Source organism: Trichomonascus vanleenenianus (genome assembly GCF_965637985.1).
Source record: "Trichomonascus vanleenenianus strain CLIB 3782 genome assembly, contig: TRVA0_016S, whole genome shotgun sequence".
Taxonomy (NCBI): Eukaryota; Fungi; Ascomycota; class Dipodascomycetes; order Dipodascales; family Trichomonascaceae; genus Blastobotrys; species Blastobotrys vanleenenianus.
In genome coordinates this window covers 187,347-213,747 of record NW_027481871.1, presented here as the reverse complement: position 1 = coordinate 213,747, position 26,401 = coordinate 187,347, and the positions used below count along the sequence as shown (strand labels likewise).

Below are 26,401 nucleotides of genomic sequence, written 5' to 3'. Positions count from 1 at the left end.
AAAACACATTAATGGAGATCGGGACTCTCCTGAAAAAAAGAGCAACTTTTGAAAACATTAAACAGCAACGGTGGTCTTGATCCCCTCCTCCTTTTCAAGACTGGCAGCCTTGTCAACCGGAGTATGGTCTTCTGGTGCGACTTCAGGCACCTCACCCTTGGAACTGTCATAGAGGATAATACCATTGTCTCTGGCGTGCTTTCGCTCGTCCCGCTTGTAGAACCAAAGGACAACAAACGTCCAGGCAGCAAGACAGAATGCGGAGGTGGCAGTGAACGAGAAACCCTTGAGGTATCGTGGCGCCTCGACGGTCTTCCACACCAACACACTGATCCACGCGGTAGAAGTCTGGGCCAGGATGTTCATTACCACCAAAACAATGGCTCGCTCCTGCGGATCATGCCGGCAAATATCTGCCATCCAGCCGTAGAGTACGGAAGCCATGGACCAGCCGAAGTACTGGAGCATAAAGGCGAACCATTTGGCACGCTCAGGGACATCCCACACAGCCAAAATAACGTTTCCAATGAAATTGAACACCTGCGACACGACAATAGCGCCCCATCGAGACTGGAACACGTCCGCACCGGTGCAAATAATAAGAATCCACAGCATACCCAGAGCCGGAGTGATGGCGGCGATCTGGTTGAGTTTGCCTGGGGCAAACCGGTCGAGAGACTTGAGCCAAAGCAAGTACGCACCTGAACTACCGTTGTTGTTGTTCCAGCAGAAGACGTTGAACAGAGTGAGGATATAGATCTTCCAGTCCCCGAGAATGGACTTCCACAGCTTGACGTCGAGGAATTTGGGGAACTTTGGCGTTGGAGCCTCACCCTTCTTGTTCTGCATTCGCTTTCGGGCCAGTCGAATCTCGTCATCGGTAAGGAAGACGGAGTAGCACTTGTCTGGGGTGCCTGGCAGAGACCAGATACCAATGAGGGCAACCGGGAAAGTAATAATGGCATCAATGATGAACATCCATCGCCAACCAGCCAAGCCGTTGGTGCCATTGAGGTTGTCATAGGTAGCAGCCTGCAGCAAGCCCGCAGTGAGGAGACCCAGCATTTGGCCCAGGTAGTAGATACCGCCTCGTCGGCCGTACTCAGATGGTTTGTACCAGCAGCCGAACATGTAGTGGACAGCTGGGTAGAAGGAGGACTCAAAGACACCCACGAAGAATCGCAGAGCCTGGAGCTGGGAAACATTATTAGCCCTGTAGATACCGAGAGTAAAGAGACCCCAGCCAATGTCCATAATAGGCAGAAGGAAGTTAATGGGGGCCTTAGAGAACAGGTACATGAAGGGCAGCTGGAAGATAACTGAACCGACCGTGTACACGGCCTGGGTTATGACAAGGTCATTGCCCTTCATGCCGAGATCTTCCTTCATACCGGTGACATAGGCATTGTTCAGGTTAGTCTGATCGAGGTACTTGACCCAGTATACGATAAACGAGTAGAAAGCCAGCAAAATGTCGAGCTTAAACAGCAGACGTCGCTCGGCGGGCGAGTCCGCGTCTTCAAACCACTTCCACCACTTGTGGTTTCTCTTCTCATCGGTAGTGAGTCGGTACTCGTACTCATTGAAGAACTTCCACCATGGTCGCTTGGCCTCGTCTCTGTATTCGTAGGTGACCGACTGGACCTCGACGGCGTGGGCGTCACTATCAGACTCTGATTCTTCAATATCCTTCACATCGCGCAGATGCGGGAACCACTTGAGAATGCTTCCAGGCATTATTAGAATGGTTTAAATGTATTAGAGAATATAGCCTATGTAAAAGAACGACAGCCTCGCTACCTTATATAGAGACCCCTCCGGCATCGATCATCGTGATCTTCCTCGTAATTTAGCTCAAAAAAATGAATCACTTGTGGGAGATTATGCATCACGCAACCGCAGGATGAAATTGAGTGATATTGCAATTATACATATATACACTGTATAAGGGCGATATTAAGAGCGGAAGGCGATTCCCGCCCACGTTAGTCCCGCAGCCGGAGATGGGATGAATGATGTCCCTTTCGTGTCGATCAATGCAGATCACCACAACGGCTCGGAGGAACGACTCAGCACGAATTCCCCTCCTATTTGTTCCGTTTCGCGTCAAAAGACGACACGATTTCGTCAGTCTTGTGGATTCGGGGGGGAAATCAAGGGTGAAAAGATGGAAATTGGTGTCAATGATTCAGCTGTGCGAAATCGCTTTCCCAAAGTAAATCTTACCCGGGATATATTAGACATCGACAACCTGCCTAAAAGGGTATGCGGGATCTTATCGCACAGACACCGAAGAAAAAAAATATTTCCGTCCCAAACCCATCGGTGTAGATCTGCCATTGGTTTCGCCATTTACTGAGCGGGGGTCCTGAACCGAAGAGTAAAAAAATCTGCCGAATACATTATTTATCTATATTTTTTTTTGAATATCTTCATTTATTATACACTGTACTGTATATCTATAGACTAAGTAGCTTATGCTCAAACCTGCACATACTCGCATTGTAGTATTGCAAGGTAGTGTAGTACACTGTATAACCTACTCGTATTGTAGTATTGCAAGGTAGTAATTGTACAGAATGAAAGCCAATCAAAAACGATAGATCAAAATGAAACATTGAAAAAAAGGTCCCCCATCCACGATAAGCGATGGCTCTCCAGCAAAACAATGCCATTACACACTGCAGGACACTGTAGGTTGACTTTCCGCCCACATGTGTACCTGGCCCATCTCAGGCGCGGAGAAGTCGGCCGATGTCGGACGTTTCTTAGCGCTGGTCTACAATATACTGTGAACATGGTACTAAAGGGTGGTCTTAAACATACACGCGGAAGTTAACTTAGCTAATTTTCACTAATTAATTAATTAATTGAAAGATAAACTTCAACATTGGAGTCAGGTCGAACATTGAAGCATAGAAAGGAATAGCTGGGAATTAGGACTACGATTGATTACGCATACAAAAGCAGTATAGTTGGGTACTCTAACCAACAAAGTACTGTAATAATGTGATGGCCTAACTTTTTCAAGTTGTCTTTTTTTGTGCCGTTAAAAAATAATACATTACATGTGAGGATTTTTTTATTTCAATGGAATGAATCGGGCAGCAGCAGTGTTGCCGGCACCTGGTCGCTTGTGGGCAACTGGTCGGTAGGTGATGGAGAACTCACCGAGGTAGTGGCCGACCATCTCTGGCTTGATCTCAACAGTGTTGAAGGTCTTACCGTTGTGGACACCAACGACGGAGCCAATCATCTCTGGGACGATGATCATGTTTCGCAAGTGGGTCTTGACGGTAGCTGGCTTGTCGTTTGGCTGGGTGTTGGCCTTGGCAATTCGGAGCTTCTTGATGAGGCCCATTGGCTTGCTCTTCAAGCCTCGCTGGAATCGCCGTCGGGCTCGCGCAGTGACAATCTGAGAGAAGTCCTCAAGTGGCATGTCGGCGAGGTCCTTGAGGTCGATACCTCGGTAGGAGAACTTCTTGAAAGATCTTCGCTTCTTCTGCTCCGTAGCGTCAGCCATTTTGTCGATACGTTTGTGTTGTGTCGTGAAGATTGAAAGAAAAAATGCGTCCTTCTTTTTCCCACCCAGCCCACACACACTCCCACCACGCACTGGGCCCCATCACTGGTGTGTGTGCCCGCCCAAGAAACTCCCAACTATTGGGACTTTTTCCGGGACGCGCCCTGCCTGCCCGCGGGGGGTTTCCCCGTGTCCCAGCGTACGTCCCTCCTCCCAACCTTGCGCACGCGCCCCCTCCCTGTGACTGTGGAACGAATACATCAGCACGCCGCGTGTATTTTTCAGACGCAAAAATATTCCGTCCCGGAAAAATCACACGCCCATAAGCGTCTTCCACTTTTAAAGAAGGGTGAGGCTGTTGGGAGTTCGCTCGCGAGAGATGCAACATTTGGGAACAATAAAATTTCACTGCATCTCTTCTTCCCTTTCCTCTTCTTTTCAAGGAATAGTCCGCCATTTGCAGAGCTTAAACTGATTATTCTAGTTCAAAAAGTATGTGATTCTTTTGAAGCGGATTTTTTTAAGAGATGGAATGCTAACCTTTTGATTACAGTGAAGTACCTTGCTGCCTACCTTTTGCTCACTTCCGGTGGTAACGCCGCCCCAACCGCTGACGACATCAAGAAGGTTCTTTCTGCTGTCGGCATTGAGGCCGAGGAGGACCGACTTGCTGCTCTTCTGAAGGAGATCGAGGGCAAGGATGTCAACGAGCTCATTGCTCAGGGTACTGAGAAGCTCGCCTCTGTTCCAACTGGCGGTGCTGCCCCAGCTGCCGGTGGTGCTGCTGCCGCTGCTGGCGGTGAGGCTGCTGCCGCTGAGGAGGAGAAGGAAGAGGAGGAGTCCGATGAGGACATGGGCATGGGTCTCTTCGACTAAGCGTCCTCCCCTCTCAAACCTGTTATGTTTTTAATGTAATATAAAAGTTCTTCTCCCACCGTGACTATTACTGCGATGAATATCGGAGACTTCTACTACGATGACTCTCTATATCATAGGCTCACACCATTATCGTTATTTATATCGTAGAATTATACTTTCATGACTATCTTTATTGTAGAATTGTACTGAGCTGCGGCGGCTATCTATCGTAGACTAGTCATTACGGTACTGCATTATTGTGGCCGCAGTTGACAAATAGTACCACTAACAGATACATGATAGTTCACGTGTGCGGGGGGTTTGGGGGGTGCAACCCCCCCTACTAACGGGGTCTGGGGCAGCGCCCCAGAAGGTATACAGATGTTGGTGCCCTATTTAAATGCTCGCCATTGGACTGTTGTTTTTCAATCGGGTGCGGCTCAGGGTGTCTCAAAGTAGTCTAGCCGCACGATTACGCCGCACAAGTGGGAGATAAAGCGGAGATCCGACGCGCGTATAATGGGCAACGCTTGTACCAAAAAGAGAGCCAGATACGTGAAAGATAGCAGTGCCGGCGATGCCAGAGACGCCTCAGAGGGAGTCTAACCGCGAATTCAGCTCGGGATCGTCGAATTCGGGGCCCAAGCGCACGCCGAAGCGAATCAAACCCAGCAGTTCGTCGAGGAGGAAGTCGGGATCAGTCATTATCAATAGCGAGAAGAAGCGTCGCCAGCAGAAACTGACTGATCTGATAAACCGGTCCCCAAGCCCATCGATCTATAGCGAAAAGTCTGCTGCCACGTCTACCGAGAGCTTTTCTGCATCCCCTTCGGGAATCGCAGAGTTACCGGGAGAAGGGTTGAAGATCTCTCCGCTGGCTCCAAAGCTTCTCTCTGTAAGACGACAGCCGAGGAATGGCCCAACCATTGTCGTTAGGTCGAGGGAAAGAGAACGGAGTTTCGGCGATGTCGAAAAGCAGTACTACGAGGAGTCTGTTGAGAAGCTGCTTAAGACGATAGAAACAATTTTTGCTGGCAGGGCAGGCGGGTACTCGGTCGAAGAGCTCTATACCATCGTGGCGAATCTGTGCCGGTACAACCACGCGCATGATATCTTCCAAAAATGCCTTTCCAAGTTCAAAGAACATCTGCGCGGCGTTCTGGCGCAATTGAAGGCTTCTGTTGTAGACTCGTACTCGGGAAGTCCAACCCATGAGGACGAGCGGGACTACCTGCAGAAGTGTACTGCGCAATTCCTCAAATGGCAGGACCAGGTGAAGCTGATCCGGAACATTCTGCTTAATCTGGACCGCTCTTTTTTGTTCCCGAGATCGCAATCGCTGTGGGACATGTGCATGGAACTGTTTGGGCGAATCATTTTGCATGACGCGTCGCTGTACGCGATTATTAGCAGCGCGTTCAACGCACAGTTGCTGCTGTTAAGGCTGGGTGAACGGACTCTGGACGGGATGCTTACCGACGCGTCTAAAATGTTCCAGTGCTGTGACGTGTACCGGAAGAAGCTTGAAGAGGTCATAACGCGAAGCGCCGAGCTATTCGTCGAAGAGTACCCTCTTGAACGGCTCAAGCTCTACCAGTCCCAGGCTGGGGCCAATTCAGAGCGCCTCATGCATAGCTGCGTGCAGCAAGTAGACCTGGAGCGGCGAATTGGCAGTGACCTCGCGGTTCGGCCTGAAACGGCAAACGAGAGTGTGCGTCTCATGATGTCGCGAATGGCCCAACGGTATGCTGCTACCATTCTCGCTGATGTCAATGGGTTCATTGATAATAGGAAGTTTGATACGGCGCGGGGCATGTTCAATTACGCCGTGGAGTTTGGCTGTTTTGCGCAGTTCCTTGACATTTGGACCAGTACCCTTCGCACCAAGGGCCAGGCCATTCTGAGGGCAGACTCGGACCCAAAGTCCAAAGGTGAGGTCCCACAGCTCGTCTACCTGTACATCAACAATTCATTTGCCGTGAAAAGGTCCTTTAATGGGAACGAGGCAGTGGGGCTCAAGTTCAGGTCGGTGCTTAGTGAGCTTTTCAAGAACCCGCCGCAGCGGAATCCGCAAGGCTTCGCGACGAAAATGGCTCAATTCAGCGACGAGATTATAAAGGCGGCTGGGAGCTATTCAAACGACCCCGACGTCACCAACGCAGACGTTCTGCGCGCAATTGTCTCTCTCCAGCAGTATACGTCGGGGACCGATTACTTCCTCAAGGAGTACCAGTGGCTTTTGTCGCGGCGCCTGTTGCAGGGCAAGTCCAAAGAAGGGCTTGAACAATTCATGCTGGTGCTGCTAAAAGAGACATTTGGCAACGAGGACACGAAGCATATGGAGGGCATGCTCAATGACATGCTTACTTCAGTGGGCATCAACCGGGAGTTCAAAGAAAAGGCTCTCGTTGACAAGGAAGAGCTCCACACCCTGCCCAATCGCATCACTAACTTTTATGTGCATATTCTAGGAGAGCATAATTGGCCATTGCAACGCTATGCTCCTATCCATGCGGCACATCCGCGGTTCATGGAGGAGCGGACGCAGGCCTTTTCGGAGTACTTCAAGCAGCAGACCGTACATCCGCGGAGAATACGGTTCTTCCCCGGGCTCGGCTCCTGCATTGTCAAGGCGAGATTCCCCAAGTGCGGAGTAAGAGAATTGCATGTCACGGAACTGCAGGCCCTCGTGCTGCTCCAGTTCCAGACTACCGTATCAGAGAGCGATAAGGAAAACATTGGGCCCACACTGACCTATCAACAGATCAAAGACGGCACAGGTATAGACGTTGAAGAGCGGTTCAAAGGAGCGCTCTATTCTTTGGTGGTTGACCGAGCCAAAGTTCTCATCCGCATTAAGGGCGACCAAGAAAAAGACGATAGGTACCATATCAACCCTGACTTTATCTCCAAGTCGATACGGATCAAGATCCCACAATTGCTGTCGAAATCCGAGAAGAAGCAGCAGGAGACCGTCGCCAAGCAGATTGAAGAAGAAGTCCGGTTTGAGCGGGTTGCCGAAGCCCAGACCACCATTATGCGTATCATGAAGGCCCGCAAGCAGATGACCTACTCTGAGCTGGTCTCCCAGGTCCAATCACACATGCTGCGTCGTGGCGCCGTGCCCATCGCCGAAATCAAAAAACAAATCGACGACCTACTCAGCAAGGAATACATTGAGCGCGATAAAGCTAACCCCTCTCTCTTCCATTATGTAACCTGATTTTTATGATTTGATGACTTTGCAATCACAGTCCGTATTCGAGAGCCAGCCCTCGAGCTCCCGTAGCTGGGGGCTCTGCCCCCAAACCCCCGTCAACCAAACCTCCGCGTAAGCGGAGCCCCAGGGGGAGGGGGGGGGACTGGTCCCCCCAGTTATACTGGTAGAGGAATAATATTAGGAGTACAAAAAGGGTCTATTCGTCGGCGTCGAAGATTATGTATGCATTGTAGATGATGGTAGCGACGACCTTGTTCTGGATGGTGATTTCGCTGACACTGGTGTGTTTTGCAGAGGACATGAGGGTGGGACCCCAGACGAGGCTGAGGTTTTCAATGGACATTCTGTTAGTAACTTCTCGGGACTGCACTCGGTAGAGGTGGAACACCAGGTACCGCAGCGTGGTGTAGTTCGGGTCGGGCAGCTTGTTGACGGTGGCGTGGATGGCGTCGCGGCGCTGGACGTCGTTGTCAATCTTGGCCGCGTCGACAAACTCCTGGTAGAACTCCTCGGTCAGCAGCGAGTCGGGCAGCTCTCTGAAGTACTGTTTCAGTGCCGACGCCACGGCGTGTATGTCGTTGAGGTGGGCACTCGGGTTGATCAGGTCGACGGACGCCGAGTCGGCGTTGAAAAGGCGCTTAATCTCGGCAATCTGGCCAGCATTGCCCGAGTGGCGGTAGATACCCTCGACCTCCAGCCCAAAGCTATCCACGGCCTGGACGCACTGGTACACTACGCGGGGGACCGTAGACTCCTCGTAGTCGAGCAGCTCCTCAAGAGGAGTACCGTAGACCGGCAGATGGTGGGCTGAGGATGTGGTTCCGGGCGGATAAGCCTGGTCGGGGATTCCGGCATTAGGAGGGGACATGGTCGGTGATACCGTAGGGGGACCTACAGTAGCAGCAGAAGTAGGAGGAGGAACTATGGGAGGCGCTCCGACGCTAACAGGAGGAACTATGGGGGGCCCGGTAGCCATAGAAGGCTGTTTCTGGTGTCCAGAAGTAGGCGAAGATGAAGGTAGCGAGGAGGAGGGGAGCGGGCTGGAAGTCTGTTTGATGGCTGGAGAGATCGAAGATATAGAAGAAGTTATAGTCGAAGCAGAGGTAGGGTAAGCTCTGGCCAGCGACGGATGCTGTCTGTACGTCAAAACCGGCCGATTGAGCTTCTTCGTTTTGGGGATCTGAAGCACATAATTGTAGAAATCGAGCTCATTGTCGACTTTGGCGGCCATTTCACGCATCGGAAGCGCACTGGCGTTCGACCCGGTCGGCTGGAGCGGCGAGATAATAAAGCCAGTATTAAGCGCCAGCGTCTCATTGAGGTTCGCGTACTTCTGTAGTTGCAGCGACATGCCCGAATCGATCTCCATCGTCAATTCCTTAAGCTCCTTGACGTTCTGGGGCCTCAATTTGTTCTCCAGCTCAGCCCGCAGCCGCTGGGCAGCCTCTACGCGCTGTTTATACTCCGCTTCAGCAGCCATGACCTTCTTATGCGACTCTTCTTCGTGCTGGGGTGTTCGCGACTGCTTGAATCCCAGCTTGTTGCGTGTAGGGTCGCCCATCCGCAGCCGCTCAAAGTCCTCCGCCAGCGAGTCGTACTTCGATTTGGCCTTTTCAGCCGCCTGCTCAGCATCGGTCAGGTTCTTTTCATGCCGCAATGCAGCCTCCTTGGTCGACTTTCGCGACTTCTCAACGGTCCGTGCCAATTCCGACAGCTCGTCGTGCATCTTGTGGAGTGCCGCAACGTACGTGTTACCCACGTCTGCTACGCGCTCGTTACACCGCACAATCTCATCAAACTGCTTGACAAAGGTGCCCTGTCGGCCCTCGGGCTTCTTGATCTCCTGGCGTGTCGCACGTGACAGCTTGCGGATAGCCGCTTGGTTCTCGGACTCCAGCTGGGCCTTCTTGCGCACAAACGTCGCAAATTCGCGAGCCGACACAATGCTCTGCTTAAGTCGCGCCAGCAGTGCTGTGACGCCCACGTCAGACAGCATGATCTCCTTGAGCCGGGGGTCCTCCAGCAGGTATGTCGACGCGGCCATCTTGGGTGGCTCAGGCTCGGCGGGCCGCTCTTCAAGCGACAGGTTCTCCGTCTCGTTCGCCAGGCTCTCGCTCACGGGCGGGGCCTGCGTGGCCGGGAGCCCCGGGTTTGGCGACGCCATTCTTCAATTTCAATTCAGGTTCCCTATATGCTCTTCTCGTCGAGAATCGCTTGTCCTGGGTGGGTTGCGGTGGATGGTTGGGATGAAACGTTGGCTCAAGTGGTCTCATGAATACGCGACGTTCTCCCGTTTACGCCCCCCCCTGGCCCTTACCACCGCTATGGCCAGTGTGCCAGGGGTAGTAAACCCCGTCCCTGGTGCTCCGCTACGAGGAGGAATTCTGGTCAATTGAGTTTTCCTCCGCGAAGCGGAGCTACGGGGGTCTGGGGGCTGGCCCCCAGGTTTAATTGAAGCAGTGTTCATGGGGGGACCAGTCCCCCCAAACCCCCCTGGGGGCTCCGCTTCGCGGAGAGTTTGTGAGAATATATATATGCAGGAACATGGTTGCTAGTTATATCCAGGGAGTATACAATAGTAGAGTTGCGGATCCTACGTCTGTGTAACTTATTAACAAATGTCAGCAATTATGAACACCTGCATTGATGAAACAGAGAACGGCATCTACAAGCTTGGTTCGGTGAAACCCACCCACGCTTAATACACTACTCAATGGCAAATAGCATCTACATAGCTACGATATACCAGTTACAATCAATAACACACAGGCTCAACTTTATAATTCATCACATACACATATGCTCAACGAAATGTTCTATGTAAATGGTGTAATAAATGGTTGGTGGACGAATTGTGGTGCGGCTCATGTTTCAAGACACTCGGCACGCGTTACGCGGCTCTCCAAGTCACCACATATAATTAGTCGGTATAAGAGAGTAAGGTAAACGTGAATTATATACTACAAAATACCGTTATTACGTAGTTTGAGCAATTGATCGAGGGCCAGCCCTCGAGCTCCCGTAGTTGGGGGCTCTGCCCCCAAACCCCCCTGTTATCTCCTAAATACTACAGCAGTGCCGTATGTTACTGCAGCTGAGTGCATGAATTGAGATAAGAAAGCTACACGAGGAAGCAGATGTAATCAGGAGTTAAGGGATGAGAAAATCGATGGTAACGAGGGTGGTGGGGTGAAGATCAGCACTCCTCGGTAAGGAGTACATTTGAAAACGAAGTACAACAAAACAGACATACATTGTATCTGCATTACGTAGAGAAAAGTCGGCAGGAACCATACATGAAGGTGAGATCTACTAACCTTCACTGTTACTCTACTAGTCGGAACCGTATCTCATACTAAACCGATAAACTAATAGACTCGCCATACTGTGGGCCATACGATATCTAAGTACCAGCATCTTGGCAACACACACCCACCCAACTACCATATATAACGTACCAATAGTAGCAGCACCTCTGCGGTGGTTTACCACCATGCAAGTTGGATGCAAGGCCGTTTGCACCTCGATTGTACCATCCCCCAGTATGGTGAAGCATGGTACAGCCAGAGCGGTCGGGCATCCCACCCGCGGGAGTTTTTTCCCCCCTTGGGACCGGCCGTCGCAGAACATGGAACGAGCGAGAGGGGAAAAAAAAGCCACCAAAGGCCCCGAGAACGGATAGAAGACGGGCCATGCCGGGGGAGGAGGGAGGCGCAAATTAGGTTCCCAAACCGGGCAGGATGTGGTCGGGTTCCAGGCAATTTTCGCCTCTCCCTGCGGGCGGGCCATTTGGCACATAATGCCAGTGGGGCCGGGCTGCCTCATTTGGTAGCATTAATTGATTCATTTAATTTGCATCCACCACTCTTTTTTCCTTCCTTACGCTATTTTTCAACCTCCAATTTCTCCACGACATTGTACGCTTCGTGTGAGGCAGTGCATCCGATTGACTTTTGGTGCTAGTAGAGATTCGTAGCGAGTGCAAAAATTTCGCCCGTAGTAGACTATGCAGAGTATAAAGTGTGTTGTCACTGGCGACGGGTAAGTGTGTCATGAAACCACGACGTGAAGGGGATGTTTGATATTTCGCTGCTGCTCTGGTACTTAGTGATTATTTTGAGTACTTGGGGGCTACTTACTTGGTAATATTCAAGCTACTTGGGCTTTTTTGGCTGGGGTTGAACGAGTAGTTTGGCGTCATTTTTTCAGACCCCCCTGATATCGATAGAGAGGTCCTAACTAACGACGTAGTGCTGTCGGCAAAACGTGCATGCTCATTTCATACACGACAAATGCATTTCCAGGGGAGTACATTCCCACAGTGTAAGGAAATTGAATGAATTTGAAGACGGAAGCGAATGGCTAATAATGTACAGGTTTGACAACTACTCTGCCAATGTCATGGTAGACTCGAAGCCAATTAACCTGGGCCTGTGGGATACCGCCGGCCAGGAAGACTATGACCGACTGCGGCCTCTCTCGTACCCCCAGACGGGCGTGTTCCTCATTTGCTTCTCGCTCGTGTCGCCGGCCTCGTTTGAAAACGTAAAGACCAAGTGGTACCCGGAGATCACACACCACGCGCCAAACACGCCGATAATACTGGTGGGCACCAAGCTGGACTTGCGAGAGGACCGAGAGACGTTAGAAAAGCTGCGCGAGCGAAGGCAGCAGCCTATTAGTTACCAGCAGGGCCTCCAGATGGCCAAGGAGATCAAGGCTGTCAAGTACCTCGAGTGCTCGGCGCTCACGCAAAAGGGCCTTAAGACCGTATTTGACGAAGCTATCCATGCGGTATTATCGCCCTCAGCTCCCAAAAAGAAGAAGAAGAGCTGTATTATACTTTAATGACCCACCACCGAACTTTTAATGAACGTTATGAGCGTGCTGTTACGAGTAGCCTTTTAATGATTGTAGGAATAATATATACACATACATACGACCTATTGCTGAATTTACACGGCACAAATTTGATACAACTGTAGGACCCAATTGACAGGAAAGCGATGTTGAGAACTCATCAATGTAGATCTTTGTACCGGTAGATCATTAATCAATTAGGTCCCGCAGCTTTGCCGCATATAAGGGGATTGGGTACCCCGGAGAGTCAGAGATACAGGTCTCATAAAAGATTCACGCCCTTCAATTGTATGGGATTGATAATATTTGGTAGCAGGCCAGACTCCCCATTGGATAACGGCCATCTTTGAGGAATTGGGCCATGTTCTCGAGGCAAGGAGAATCGGCTGGTTAACTGTGTTGCGTTTCTTCTGGAAAAGACCTTCTGAGCTTTCGTAGAGAAGGCATTGGGCAAAACTATCACAGCGTGTTTCCAAACGACACCTCACCTTAAGCACTCTGAATTACTTCATATTTATGGCTAGCCTTATTAACATTCTTTTATTTTCTCTATTGGACCAGTACTTAGATTCAGCAGTTGCTATCATAGTCTAATATGTGGGCGTTGCCGGTCGCATGTTTAAAGTTAGTCTTGTGATACCAATGCGTAAGTGGAAATGAAAATTAGACTATGGTCCAATTTGATTGCCAAACACACTGCGATGCCATAAAGAGCTAAGAAATCCAGTACTTTCGAACTCATATTGAGTTGCCTCTATAGGACCAAATGTGGTACAGGACACGGCAGAACTTCAGTTTCTTTGGTTGATTGTTCAAGTTCACACTACCAGAATCACGACAAAGATGCCCATGAATAAGCGTCGTCTATTTGTTGCACTCTATGCGCGTGGTAAACCTCCCACAATGCCAGGGAAGGAGGATACGTAAGTCTAGAAGGACTTTTTGCGATGACATATTTAGCGAGACTGACCCTATATTCTATTTAGTTATCACTGGGCTTTGATTGTAGGACCAAAAAGGGTAAAAACGCACAGAAAGGGCATCCGCTTCGATGCAATTAACAAACCGAACCTAGAAGGAGGATCTGAGTGGTTTCTCCAAGAACGTGAATGTTCTCTGGGTCCAATCACCAGCATGCTGCTTATCCGAGTCATGGTAGGAAAGATAAAAAATTGGCAAGGTTTAGCAGAAATTCTGCGTAAAACGCCAATCAGAGAGGCTCAACCTGGGTGGAATTGCGTCGCATGGATCAAGGAAGCTTTATCAAGACTTAGGACAAATGGCAAAGTCATGGATACAAGTGTCCCTGAGTGGGAACAAATACGTGATGCGGCAATGGCATATTGCCAAATGAAAATAGATCAACATCGCTTCGACAGTCGGGGCAACTTCGACATTACTAAGGCTCCAACTTACGACTTGATTAAACGGAAGGAAATCATTACTTAGTGCGCTAACCTGAAATAGCTATTAAATTTCTGCAAAATATTTCTCACGAGTGCGTTCCATGGCGAGCTCTTCTGGCATTGGTTGAAGAAACCTGTCAATCTCATTCATCCAAAAAGCAGTATGCGGATTGCCCTGATAAGCCGTGGTGTATTCCTAGTACGATGGATACCAGCCAGCAGTTTCCCAGTCAACAATCCCAACAATTTCATCTCCGCGAACCAGAATATTGAGGCAACTAAGGTCACCGTGACTGAATACTATCGGCCATTCTCCCTCTTGCTGTTTGATTAGTTCCTGGACCTCTATAGGAAGTTTAGAGCTATTTTCCATGCCTCTTCGTAAATGTCGATGGAACTCTTGTACAGAGTGAAAGGGTCCAAACCATGGGCCCGGTAAGCGGCAGTCGTAAAGAGGTCCACCATCAACAGAAGCAATCCCTATTCCTTCTGGGGGCTGTAGCTGTCGCATCTCTTGTATCATATTTTTCAGCTGTGAAAGGAGCTTCGCTTTCGACTCTTCGCTTCTTTTAATCCAATCCATTGCAATTATTTCTCCTTTGATCCTTTCCATCACAATGTAGTTGCACTTTTTATGTTTAAACGCGCATATGACCTTTGGAACGGGGATGGATGTATTTTCTGATATAAAGCGCATTGTTGCTGCCTCGGATAAACCCCCCCACTCGCTATATTTGACGCACAACCGGTCTGTCAACATGAGAACGGGGCCCCAATGAGGCCGAATAAACATGAGCAGGTTGACAGCTACAAGCGTCAAATATCGGTACAGAGCGCTACCATGGATAGGTTTTGAACTTCCGGCTTTGAGAGATGGAAAAGGCGAGGTGGAACTACTTCCTTTAGTACGTGGCATCAAGAATATTATCCCTTCAATTGCGGTAATGGGAACTGTTGTACCAAGGCAATTGCAATATGAAGTTAACGCAGATGATGGCTTACAGCATGAAACCTAATTTAATGATCAGCAACACATATCTACGTTTTCAAGTGTGTCTGTTATTCTTATTAATTTTTGGTATGGACATTTCCATTTTTCTCTATGAGTTATTGTGTACCTTTTACTTGGATATTTCTGAGTACCTGTTCGCACTCTAGACTATCTGTCTTCAGGAGACTAACAATTGTACTTTCAGGACTTCCTACGTCACCCCAACAGATTAAGAGCTCCTGCGCGAGAACGCTGTACAATACACTACGAAGGGTCTCAGACTCGAGTATAAATGCGTGTTCGACTTTCACCATGATGATGTTGGAACTGTATTGGTAACACCGTTACTGTAGCACCGATAATATTGAAACAATAATAAAATTATTATCGCCAAATAAACTTTTCATGTACCGTAATACGCAGGTAATATCCTGGTGGTAATAATTATCATCCTGAATGACAGTAGTGCTGCGTAAGACGACAGCATGGCTTCTTCATCCCATTACCAAATAATCACCAACTACTCAAATGAACGAATTTGAGAATAAACAATTAGTGTAATAAATAAATTTAGCGTACTAATTTACATTAGGAAAGATGCTTCCTTCTAGATGGGTGGACACCGTCGTCGTCATTACCGGCGTTCTTGTCGTTACCTTTTTTCTCCGCAGCCTTTCGCTCCTCCTTGAGCTTCTCATTCAGCTCCTCCCTGAACTTTTCATTTCGCTGCCGCACCTTCTGCCGTCTTCGCTCAGTGTTCCCTCCTCCGCCGGCGGTCAGCTCGACATTGATCTTTCTATACTTAAAAGTGGAGTGGTGAAGCCTCAGTGCAACGTTCATCCGCCGGACAGCCTCATTGCCCTCAAATTCAATAAATGCAAATCCCTTATCCTTTCGCGGCCGGACAAGGTTTGGCTCGGCAGCCGCAAAGTGCTCCTTCAGATCCTCCTCAGTAGCATCGTACGGCAGATTTCCCACAAACAAAATGTATCTCTTGGACTTGCCCTTTTTCGCCTCAACCTGTTCCTTCACAGGCTCCTCCTTCTTTTTCTTTACTATTTCCTCGCCAGACTTTTTCTTCTGTCGGAACTCGGCAGTTTTTCGCTGCTTCTTGGATAGCTTAGGCATGGTTAGTGTCTTGAAAAAATTGATGTGAAAATTTCACTCCCGATAAGATACCATGTACACTGTCTTTGATAGCAAAAGACATACGCATAAATGCTGGATATAGTATAATAATAAAATACCGAATTCCATTTATTTAGTATTATTTACTATTTAAACAGATGTATGACCATTTCAATTACAGAGCCTGACACAAAGTCTTGTATTTCACCTCTTCCCTGTATCGTGACCGCACTTCATCAGTTAGTTACAGCCTTACACGGCTGTAACCAACACAAAATACCACTCACCATTGCAATCTTCATCTCAGCAAATATCAATGGCATGTACCATAAATACACTCCGTTTAGCTGACCTATAACTAATAACTGCTCAAACCAACTCTCCATTGGCCCCCTATAAGAGACCCTATAAGAGACCTATAGCAGAGGAGTATGCACGTCGATGCGGCTGGTGATGGGTTGGTGATGGGGAGAAGGTTGGGAATCAGGTAAACACACACTCGAACCAAACCAACCTCCTAAATTTAGGGCAACCATGAGCAGGAGGGTATCCCAGGTCGAGAACTGGGACGACGACTTCGACGGGGAGTTTAATCCACAGGAAGTCGTGAGCATGCAGTCTTCTGTGAGCTCCAACTTTTCACGCGGCCCCCCTAGCGGTGGAGGAGGCACCCTACGCGTGCCGAGCCAAGGGAGCAGTGCAAGGCTTCTGGCCCAGTTCCAGGAAGGCGCCAACGAGGGGGACTTTTCATTCGGCGACCGCAATCTGACGACCAAGCTCAAAAGTTCGCCATTCAAGTACTCCGACGGGGATGTGACTCTGAGACGCAATTCGCGGCCGGACATGACTCCGTTCCGCATGGGTGACGTGAGCGTCAATGGCACGCTCAAGGCGGATTATAGCGCGAGGAAGCTCTCAATTCCCGTAAACACGCGACGCGGATCAGTCCAGCCTGCTATGAGCCCGCGATCGGTGCCAATGCGCCGGAAAAGTGTCATTAAGACGACTCGCTTCGAGGACGAAGAGGACATGGAGGACGGGTTCGACTTGGAATCCAACCCGGATGACTTGGCGGGAAGGCTTAAGAAGGTCCAGCTGACGACGCGGCCCATTGGCGACGAAGACTTCCTGTGGGAGGATACTCGGGCCAGCTCGCGCATGTCTGAAGCCTCAGCCAGCTCCTCCATTTTCTCTAGCGGAACCAATAGCACGACATTCGACGAGAGCGAAATGGACGGTGAGGACTTCCTGGATGGGGTTGAACTGCCCGATACGGTGATCGACTTCAAGACGGTACTCGAGCGCAAAAAGCACGACGCTTTGCAAACAGCCGAGCACGAAGAGGAGCTGCTGCTCCAGGGCAAGAAGTACGACACAATTAACACAATTAAGAGCAACGGGTCCGGCAATTCGGTCAATTCGAACCCAGAAGTGTTCCAGGCCAACGAAGATGAGTTCGATCTCGACTTTTTCGATGGTATTGACGTCGAGGAGGACTTTGTCGCCGCCATGCCACACCATCGCAATGTAGTGGTCAAATATCCGCGCCAGAAGTCGCTCGCCACACCCACAGCCCAAGCCGAAGCGCGCAAGAAGCAGCAGCCGCTGCCACCACGAAGGCTGCAGCAGAAGAAGTCTATGCCGAGTTTGCGGCCGGACTCGTCGCAGATGCCGGAAAGAGCCATCAAGCCGCGGGTCAGCTCGTCGAGCGGGGCTTTCCTGCGGCGCAAGAGCGGCGTCAACGATCAGTACCGACTCAACCTACGTACTATCCAGTCGCTGTCCCAGATGGAGCAGGAGGACAGTAGTGCGGCTCGTGGGACTCGTGGGGCGCTGAGGTCCCCCATTGTGGTCCGCAAGCCGTCCCGTGAGTCCAAGCCGCGCTATGCGCGGCCCAAGAAGGGCAAAGTGTTTGGCGACGGCACAGAACTGGACCTATTTGATGAATTACCCACCGACATTACGTCAGAAAAGACGTTCACCGTGACGCCGCGGTCCAAGGGGTACGGGACTGTGGCGCGCAGGCCGTTAGAAACGTACCAAGAGAAGCCCATTAGACGAATGCGCTCGGATAGAAGCTCAGTAGGAGACCTTGCTGACGGGTACAAGAAGCGCAAGAGGCGCAGGCACAATCGTGGCCCGGGGCTGATTCAGCAGCTGGGCCGGCCGTCGGCGCCAATTCACTGCAAAGGGTACAATGGCGACATGCATTTCAATCCGCGCAAGCTCATATGGGAGGGCAACGACATTGAACTAAAGAAGTTTGACACCGTCAACCCTAAAACACCTGGTCTCATTGCATTTATCTCCAATAAGGGAGTCCAGGTGGTCGGGGATATGGTGTTTGACCCGACGCGCATGTGCTGGATCAACACCAAGGAAGATGGTACTAACCCTGATCCGTTTGAAGGGGTGGAGGATTTAGACGTTAGTGTGAGCAGTCACCGCACCGCGAGTGGGTCGCGGCAGATACAGCAGCGGGCTATCAGTGGCAGTGGTCGCGGTGCGTCCATATCAATACCGCATCAGGATGCTCGGGTGTACCGCCATCACTTTGCAATGTCGTTGGGTTCGCAGGGGGATTTCACAGTTGGAAAGGAGTTTGACATTACGCCTGACATGGTGAAGAAATTGCAGCACGAGGACGAGCGGTGGCAGCGCAAGGTCAAAGGGTGGTTTTCTCCGGACGAGACGTTTGACCGCGAATATCTTAACGAAATCCGAGCAATGGTTATGAAATGAATGGGTTATTGAACTTTGGAGTTATGTGGGTAATGATTTATGGCAATTTAGACTACGAATGTTTACGATTCCTCCGCGTAGCGGAGCCCCCAGGGGGGTTTGGGGGGACTGGTCCCCCCATAAACACTCCGCTGCTTCAATTGAACCTGGGGGCCAGCCCCCAGACCCCCGTAGCTCCGCTTCGCGGAGTAACTGGTGAGTATTGAAACTTTATGAGTGAGTAACAAGATATTGGACTGGTGCCCCTGCAATACTTCCAGATACCTAGAGCGGCCAGTCCCCCAGACCTCCGTAGAATAAAACCTGTACACAATGGTATGTCTTCCAGCAAATTTACATCAATTCCTTTCGTATTGATCGTTCTATACAGTGAATCTGATTGACCCACTACATATGTAGTGGTAGAACGGGTAGAAGGTATATTAACACCGGCTAATTGACCGATTTTTATAGGTACAACACGTCTAACAGACCAATTGCTATCCTAACGAACCAAATATAATAGATGTTTCTGTTAAAAAAATCATCATATACCAATAATAATGCGTTTCTGGTTAAACCAAAAGAATGCAATATCCGGTAAGGAATACCGGCAAGGCGGTCGTCGGCAAGGAGGGGCAAGGAGATCTGCGCGGCCCATACCGATCCGCCGTTTTTCCCGTACGGCGTAGGTGGGGCTTCAAGTGGGGGTTGGAGAGGGGCAGGACCTATATAACACGCAGCAGGGCATCGTTCAACCAGTCCAATTAGCCACCAAAAAAGCAGTGAAGATGACACAAACGACCGTAATCAGAAACCCATTCCTCGAGCCACACTCGCGCCTCGGCGAGAGCCCGCTATTCGACCCGCGGAACGGGTTCTTCTACTGGGTCGACATCATCGGGTGCAAGGTCCACTGGGTCGACTACCGTGCTGAGGACAAGTGGGCGACTCACAAGTGGGTGTCGACGAACCACTACATTGGCTGCATTGCGCTGTCCAACAAGCCGCACGTTCTTGCGGCTGGCGCGCGGCTGGGGTGCGGCGTTGTTGACCTGACCGCTGTCCAGGGTACTGGCGACAAAGTTGAGGTTGAGTATCTGTGCAAGGTACACTCCGAGGAGGACAAGCTGCGGTTCAATGACGGTGTTGTAGATCCGCGGGGGCGATTCTTTGCCGGATCAATGTTCACCTTTACCGAGGAACCAAACAATGCCGGCAAGCTTTACCGGTTCGACGATAACGGGCAAAAGGCGGTAGTTGTTCTGGAGGACGTTCCTATCCCCAATGGCATGGCCATCACTCCAGATAACAAGCATTTCCTGTTTACCGACTCGAAGCGACAGATCATTTTCCGGTTCGACTACGACATTGAGACAGGCGAGCTGAGCAACAAGCAGCCGTTCGTCGATATCAGCGCTGAGGGCGCCGGCAAGGAGCCAGACGGGATGCATCTCGACACTGATGGAAATTTGTGGGTTGCTGTGTGGGGGTCACGCACTGTGCGAAAGTATGACGGCAAGACGGCAGAGCTGCTGGAGGTGATTGAGGTTCCTGCCGAGCGGACGGCATGCCCAGCGTTTGTTGGCGACTCCATGTCGGATTTGGTCATTGTTGCCGCGAGCATGCACCTCAAGGACCCAGATTACAAGTGGAAGTTGGAGGAGGACCGAGGCGGTGAGATCTTCCTCTACCAGCCAAAGGGAGTTACCGGCCAGTCGCGAAACGTCTTTACCTTGCCCAACTAAATTGCATCCTCCTACTATAGATATGTCATTATTTATAATGATTCCCAATTATTATTGGTTAAGGGAAAAGTAAACAACCACAATTATTCCGTAGGTGATTAGTTGTCCCGCCTTCCTAGTTCAGTCTATTCGGACAGTCAATTGTTCCAAGCTGATAAATTCATTCAACCATTTGGAAAGGCAAGCATTACAAATTAATAGCTCCTTCAACCATTCCAGACAAACGAATTCATTGAATCATTTCAGATTAATAATTCCTTCAACTATTTCAGAACACGATTTTATCATTTCAGATTAATAATTCCTTCAACCATTTCAGAACGAATTCATTGAACCATTCAACCATTCCAGACGAACGAATTCATTCCAGATTAATCAATTCGATCAATCTTTCCAGTTTAATAATTCCGTTCGCTCCAAACTAATAAAGCCATTCGGTTATTGACACCGTTCACCCGAAGGTTTTCAACAGCTCATCGAAGGAATTAATAGTATCAATTGCCTTTGGAGCTCTCTCGATTATAAAGATCAAGAAAATGCTGAACAAACTCCTCAACCAACTCATTCTGTTCATCCAGTCTCAACTGGCGCAGCTTTTTGAGGGCTATCTCTTGCCGTCCTTCGGGAGTATACTCTCCGGTCACGCTAGGGTCGGCGAGAACGTTATATATCGTCCCCAGGTGCCTTTTTAGACTGTCAAATTTGAGATAGTACTGAATCCTCTCATCCGCTAAAATTTTATCAAATATCGTCTGCTGATCTGTGATATCTTCCTTCTGTTCTTCCTTCTTATCGTTCACAATTGGCTCGCACCCAGTCTCTTTGTGCGACTTGTAGCATGCTAACGAACAATAGGGCCCTCTACATTTCGGGCATTTGTACTTTGGCTCTCCGCCGCAAACGATGCAACTCATTCCAAACTCTCGAGCTATTCCAAACTTTTATAGCTACGTGATACTGTTAGATCTACGGTATTCAATGCAGCAGTACGGAATTTTCCGATTTGATTTTTCATGTCTCTCTCAGCCGTGCTCGTGTCAATAATTGATCTAAAGCGAGAATACAAAAGAGGATCTTTTCTCTTTAGTATTTGTATGTGAACCTGGCCAAGCAGTTACAAATAATTAGATAAGATATATGCAATAACCGATACAATAGTGATTGAATAATACCTGCTACAGAGTACAGTTCAAAGCCAAGCATATCGGATGGTCGGTCCGATAAAAACCGTCGGGTACCCGAAAGAATGAAAAAGTGTCTCGGGAACCCCAAGATTATATCATATTTAATATGCCGGAGGGCACTCCAGGGACGTGATCTGCCGTTTTCGCATAGAAAATATCATAGAAGGATGCTGAGGAGGAGTTTAACACCGGTTAGAAGGCTTCTGGCTCGAAGCATAGGGACGTGCCCACCACCGGAGTATGACACCGGTTGCACTTACTGTATGCCTGACATGAGCATGTTCCCAGAGCCCACGAAACCGACTCCGCCAGTGCCACTGCACTGGAAACATGTCGTCATGAATACGGGGACCAGCGACTGGCCCAGTCGTATCCAGGATACCAAAGGATCACTGGCAGAGGCTCTGACGAAGCACCGACGAACATTCATGGATAGACCCGTCATTCTCCATAACAGCGACCTGCCTACGCCAGAGAACAAGCTCTCGGCACATCTATTCCCAGAGAACCTGTTCTTTAGCGACATTCCATATAACAAAGTGCCGGAGTTCATTCGCGGGTACCTCGTGCCTGATCCGGACGTGCAATGCCGGGAGATGTTCAAGCCTCAGCGTAGCACGCGGCCTATGGTGCTAATTTGCGGGCACACGAGACGAGACGAACGATGTGGCATAATTGCGCCAATGTTGGCGAAGGAGTTTAAAGCGGTGGCGGAGAAGAACGGCATAGAGCTAGACGTTGGCATCTGCTCGCATGTAGGCGGGCATGCGTTTGCTGGGAACGTTATATACCACGATGGCAAAGGAGGAGAGCCTATATGGTACGTCAAGGTGTTCCCGCATCATGTCCAGGGCATTTTCAACGAGACCATTCTAAAAGGTGAGGTTATCGAGAGCCTTGCCAGACCCTACTAGACCATTACCTTACTAGGTTCATTACCTTACAAAAGCATTAACCCTACTAGACCATTACCTTGTTAGATCATTAGACTATAGATATGATTATATGCATGATGAATACTGAGTTCTCTCAATGAGCGACCTGTAAATATTTGGGCATTAGATTCACTTACTTAGAGCACAAAAGTAGTTGGGGGACCAGTCCCCCAAACCCCCTTTAGCTCCGCTTCGCGGAGATTAGCTTGTACTATAGACAATTGGTATAACTACCTCCATTATGCTGTCCGAGGGTACGGTGAATGTTGGGTTGTTAGATTCGGCTTACCTAGGATAATGCAACAAACAGACACAATTGGGGGACCAGTCCCCCAAACCCCCTTTAGCTCCGCTTCGCAGAGATTCGTGGTATAGACAACTGGTACAGCTATCAGTAGTATACGGGCTCGCGCTGCCTTATATATGTATTGTACCAATACGGCTTACTAAGGACAAGTACCAGGCATTATTACTGATGATGACATACTTCACCTTCATTGCGCCAGCAAAAAACCACCACGCTGTCAATGAACCCCCCCCCCCAATCCTCCGCGAAGCGGAGCTACGGGAGCTCGAGGGCTGGCCCTCGAATACACACTACGAACTATGATATCATAACTCAAATGTTATCAGCTTATCAAGCAAAAAAGCCGTTCCAACTTTTTTCCCACCATGATCACGTGACGATGCACCTTACTGCGCGGGCGCGAGGTGGAGGGAAATTGAAACAGGCGAACGAAGAAGAAGTGAAGTCAGCGGGAGGTCAATGGAGGATTCGGGGGACACTGGCAAAGAGAATTGGGTTAAGGGGCTGAGCGGAGTTAGAATGTTTCAATTTTCCCCGGGTGTCGATTGGCCAAGGATCGAGAGAAATTGAAAAAGTGAGGGGTGGTGTATCGCATGTCTCATTGCAGCTGCCTGCCGAACGCACCACCGCAGCGCTGCAGGCAAGTAAGTGAGTGGCTAAGCCCATTACACCAGGTGGTAATGCCCGTCCAAACCAACCGATCCACCAACCGATTCTGAACAAAAACCCCGATCCCGAATCGCTGAGAGAGGTACGAGAGAAGAGAGTGTGTGGTGCGGCGATGACCATGAGCACCGAGTCCTCCGTGAAGGCGTCAAGCCGCGGGGAGGAGTGGTCAGCGTTTCTACGGTCGCTAGAGGAGGAGCTGGGGGCTCTGGAGCGCCAGGAGGTGGTGACGATGAGCTGCGGGTGCTACTTTGGCACGGATGCGCGCCTCGGCGAGATGACGGCGTGTCCGCTATGCCATTCGGCGGCCGTGGTGGTCGTCGACTCGAGCCCCATGAAGCGTCTTGCTGAGCGGGTCGCCAAAAAGAAGACCGAGATCACGGGGCTGCTGCTGTCGGGCCAGCTCCGGGACGCTACCGGTGACGCGACAGAGAAGACCCCCAACGTAGACTTTTCGCTGGTCGAGTCGAAGAAGCCGCTCAAGTTCGAGCTCGGGCGCAAGCCGGGGCTGATAGACATATTCCGCTCGGCGACGAGCGAGGTGCTGGAACGCAGCAGCTCCTCAGGTGGTACTGTTCCGTCCGTGTCGAGTCCGGCCTCGTCGCCTCAGCAGCACAGGCTGTCGTTCTCCTCGCATCCCGGGGTACAGGACTGGGTAGACGAGATCGAAGGGGAGCGGCTGACGCCTATGGCTTCGGGTCTATCAATGGTCTCTGGCGTCTCGATGGCTTCTGGACTTTCAGCTGCGTCGTTTGATTCGGCCCATTCCCATGGATCTCCAACAAATACCGCCTTTTCAATATCGACTTCATCGTTGTTCCCACCGTCATCACGGAGTTTCTACGGCTCAGCCGGCTCAGCTAGCTCTGTGGCCCCTGGAAGTGGTGTTGTTGGGGGATTCCAGCATCCGCTGCTTTACGGAGCGTCGGTCGAGCAGATGCAACAGCGCATTGGACAGAGCCAGACGCAGCTGTCGAGCCAGCTGCCGCTGACGCAGCAGATCCCGCTGTTGCCGAGCAATTTCATTCCCGATGTCGAAACGCGCGAGTTCAATTACACAAAATGTTTCCCGACCCACCGCAAGCAGTTTCTTCATAACACACAGCCTCGTAGCCTGCTAATGCGGTCCAAGCGCAAACCAAACTTCGCTACATGCATATCCCCCGACGCGTCGCGGTTCGCGCTTGTATCGGCCTCCAAGTGCCTCATCTACGCCATTGCGCCGGACTTTAATGACCCTCCTATTCTGCTGTGCGAGATTGCCTCGCCGGAGGCCGCTACTACTAATCCTCCTAATCCTCCCAGTAATGTCAGCAGTAGTACTATATCGTCAGCCTCGTTATCTGCGGCTCACGCGGCGCACGCGGCTGATATTGGTGGTGGTGGCGGCAATGGTGCGGCGCATGCGGCTGCAGTATCAGCGGAACTGGGTACCGACTGGGGCGAGGACGCCATTGCCTCGATGAGCGACAATTACATAGCCATAGCCGGGCGGGCCAGCGGCAAGATCCGTGTGTTCGACTTCTCCGGCGTCCTGGTGTTCCGCCAGGACATGAAGCTCCAGATATACTGCATGGCGCTGTCGCCGCACGATTCCATGCTCGCCTACGGCATTTACTGCCGCAATCCGCTGAGTTCGACTTCCACCCGGCTAACAAGAACCCCTATGGTCGCGCTACACCTGCTGACGCCGTCAGGCCCCCATAACCTGACGACCGATGCCAAGCCCATCTCCATCATGATCCCGTACAACGACACGCTCAATAACCTGGTGTTTTCTGGGGATGAGACTTTGTTGGCGTGCTCGACGCTGTGCGAATCGCGGTTCATGGTCATTTCTGTGTCGAATCCGAAGGAGCCGCGACTCGTGATGAAGTCGACCCGTCGCGTCGAGCCCGACGACGACTTTGAAGGCATCACGTCGCTCAATTTCTTCCCGCGCCCGCCGACCGCCTCGAGGCATTCGCATCACTATATGGCCGTGACTTCGTCGGTGTTCGCGTCGGCACCCCCAATCATCCTCGATACCAAGATCGGAACCAAAAGCTCGTCGGCGGCGTCGCAATCATCGGCGTCCTCTTCAGCGTCCGGCGTGTCTCAACCTTCTATGCTCATGCGAGTGGACAAAGTCGGATCTCGCATTCACAATGCTGCGGTGTCGCCGCGCGGCGACGCGCTGGCGTTTCTTGACAAGAGCGGAGTGGTCTCCGTCATGCACGCGCCTGGGTTGTTGCCCGAGAATAGGCGTATAGCGGTCGCGACCGAAGTCGCGGCTGCTCCGAACCCGTCGCTGGCCGCGTCGATCCAGTTCAGCCCGTCGGGCCAGGTACTGGTCATCGTTGATAGAAAGGGCGACGTGCACATCATGGACTATGGTGCCGGCGCGCCTAACCAAGCTGGAGTCGGAAAATGCCGGGTCCTCCTGTAAAATAGCACTAACCCCTCCAATACTGAGACTGTATTATTATTAGTTGATTCATCGTGATCCCTCCCCCCTCCTTTTCGTCGTTGATTTATCCATGATTTGATCGTCGCCATGGATCCCGTAGTTGATTCACCGTGTTCCCGTAGTTTTCACCATACTCCCGCAGTTGATTCACCAGATCGGTGGTTGATTTACTCATCAAAAGATCGTGGTTCTCCGATGATTCGAGCTCGTGATTCACCTTGATCTCGGTAGACTAGTTGGTTGAGAAGACTTGGCAGTTTGAATGTACCTGACGAACTGTGCCCCTCTTAGTGCAGGAACCATCAACCTTCGCGGTTGATCTCTAAGGTGGGAGACAAACGTGGGAGGATTAAAGGCCCTTGCGTATTTGTCTTCAGTCGAAGTGTGTTGTGCCACCTTGGTCGT

The 26,401-nt window shown here is 50.5% G+C and overlaps 12 protein-coding genes across 12 annotated transcripts; 8 read left to right on the top strand and 4 right to left on the bottom strand.

The window, feature by feature from the left end:
* Positions 1 to 57: 57 nt before the first annotated feature.
* SEO1 (putative permease SEO1) lies at positions 58 to 1,737 on the bottom strand (the record flags this gene model as incomplete). Its single annotated transcript, XM_076684539.1, has 1 exon — positions 58 to 1,737. One exon carries the CDS (start codon positions 1,735 to 1,737, stop codon positions 58 to 60), a length of 1,680 nt encoding a protein of 559 aa, XP_076541283.1.
* A 1,345-nt stretch (positions 1,738 to 3,082) lies between these two features.
* Positions 3,083 to 3,523, bottom strand: RPS15 (40S ribosomal protein uS19 RPS15; the record flags this gene model as incomplete). The annotated part of the gene is made up of 1 exon (XM_076684538.1): positions 3,083 to 3,523. One exon carries the CDS (start codon positions 3,521 to 3,523, stop codon positions 3,083 to 3,085), a length of 441 nt encoding a protein of 146 aa, XP_076541282.1.
* Positions 3,524 to 4,014: 491 nt separating this feature from the next.
* On the top strand, positions 4,015 to 4,399 carry RPP2B (60S acidic ribosomal protein P2; the record flags this gene model as incomplete). The annotated part of the gene is made up of 2 exons (XM_076684537.1): position 4,015; positions 4,077 to 4,399. Coding segments are annotated over 2 exons (324 nt in total).
* A 559-nt stretch (positions 4,400 to 4,958) lies between these two features.
* On the top strand, positions 4,959 to 7,604 carry TRVA0_016S01948 (cullin family protein; the record flags this gene model as incomplete). Its single annotated transcript, XM_076684536.1, has 1 exon — positions 4,959 to 7,604. The coding sequence occupies one exon, from the start codon at positions 4,959 to 4,961 to the stop codon at positions 7,602 to 7,604; it is 2,646 nt and encodes an 881-aa protein (XP_076541280.1).
* A 193-nt stretch (positions 7,605 to 7,797) lies between these two features.
* On the bottom strand, positions 7,798 to 9,765 carry RGD1 (RHO GTPase-activating protein Rgd1p; the record flags this gene model as incomplete). Its single annotated transcript, XM_076684535.1, has 1 exon — positions 7,798 to 9,765. One exon carries the CDS (start codon positions 9,763 to 9,765, stop codon positions 7,798 to 7,800), a length of 1,968 nt encoding a protein of 655 aa, XP_076541279.1.
* Positions 9,766 to 11,607: 1,842 nt separating this feature from the next.
* Positions 11,608 to 12,449, top strand: CDC42 (Ras-related protein Rac1-like; the record flags this gene model as incomplete). Its single annotated transcript, XM_076684534.1, has 3 exons — positions 11,608 to 11,642; positions 11,853 to 11,924; positions 11,978 to 12,449. The coding sequence occupies 3 exons, from the start codon at positions 11,608 to 11,610 to the stop codon at positions 12,447 to 12,449; spliced, it is 579 nt and encodes a 192-aa protein (XP_076541278.1).
* Positions 12,450 to 14,740: 2,291 nt separating this feature from the next.
* On the top strand, positions 14,741 to 15,197 carry TRVA0_016S01882 (uncharacterized protein; the record flags this gene model as incomplete). The annotated part of the gene is made up of 3 exons (XM_076684533.1): positions 14,741 to 14,772; positions 14,872 to 14,945; positions 15,064 to 15,197. 3 exons carry the CDS (start codon positions 14,741 to 14,743, stop codon positions 15,195 to 15,197), a joined length of 240 nt encoding a protein of 79 aa, XP_076541277.1.
* A 249-nt stretch (positions 15,198 to 15,446) lies between these two features.
* On the bottom strand, positions 15,447 to 15,986 carry NOP6 (RNA-binding protein; the record flags this gene model as incomplete). The annotated part of the gene is made up of 1 exon (XM_076684532.1): positions 15,447 to 15,986. One exon carries the CDS (start codon positions 15,984 to 15,986, stop codon positions 15,447 to 15,449), a length of 540 nt encoding a protein of 179 aa, XP_076541276.1.
* A 534-nt stretch (positions 15,987 to 16,520) lies between these two features.
* Positions 16,521 to 18,728, top strand: BFA1 (Bfa1p; the record flags this gene model as incomplete). The annotated part of the gene is made up of 1 exon (XM_076684531.1): positions 16,521 to 18,728. One exon carries the CDS (start codon positions 16,521 to 16,523, stop codon positions 18,726 to 18,728), a length of 2,208 nt encoding a protein of 735 aa, XP_076541275.1.
* Positions 18,729 to 19,498: 770 nt separating this feature from the next.
* Positions 19,499 to 20,455, top strand: TRVA0_016S01816 (regucalcin; the record flags this gene model as incomplete). The annotated part of the gene is made up of 1 exon (XM_076684530.1): positions 19,499 to 20,455. One exon carries the CDS (start codon positions 19,499 to 19,501, stop codon positions 20,453 to 20,455), a length of 957 nt encoding a protein of 318 aa, XP_076541274.1.
* A 1,246-nt stretch (positions 20,456 to 21,701) lies between these two features.
* Positions 21,702 to 22,553, top strand: AIM32 (Aim32p; the record flags this gene model as incomplete). Its single annotated transcript, XM_076684529.1, has 1 exon — positions 21,702 to 22,553. The coding sequence occupies one exon, from the start codon at positions 21,702 to 21,704 to the stop codon at positions 22,551 to 22,553; it is 852 nt and encodes a 283-aa protein (XP_076541273.1).
* Positions 22,554 to 23,668: 1,115 nt separating this feature from the next.
* PTR3 (Ptr3p) lies at positions 23,669 to 25,975 on the top strand (the record flags this gene model as incomplete). Its single annotated transcript, XM_076684528.1, has 1 exon — positions 23,669 to 25,975. One exon carries the CDS (start codon positions 23,669 to 23,671, stop codon positions 25,973 to 25,975), a length of 2,307 nt encoding a protein of 768 aa, XP_076541272.1.
* Between the last annotated feature and the right edge of the window lie 426 nt (positions 25,976 to 26,401).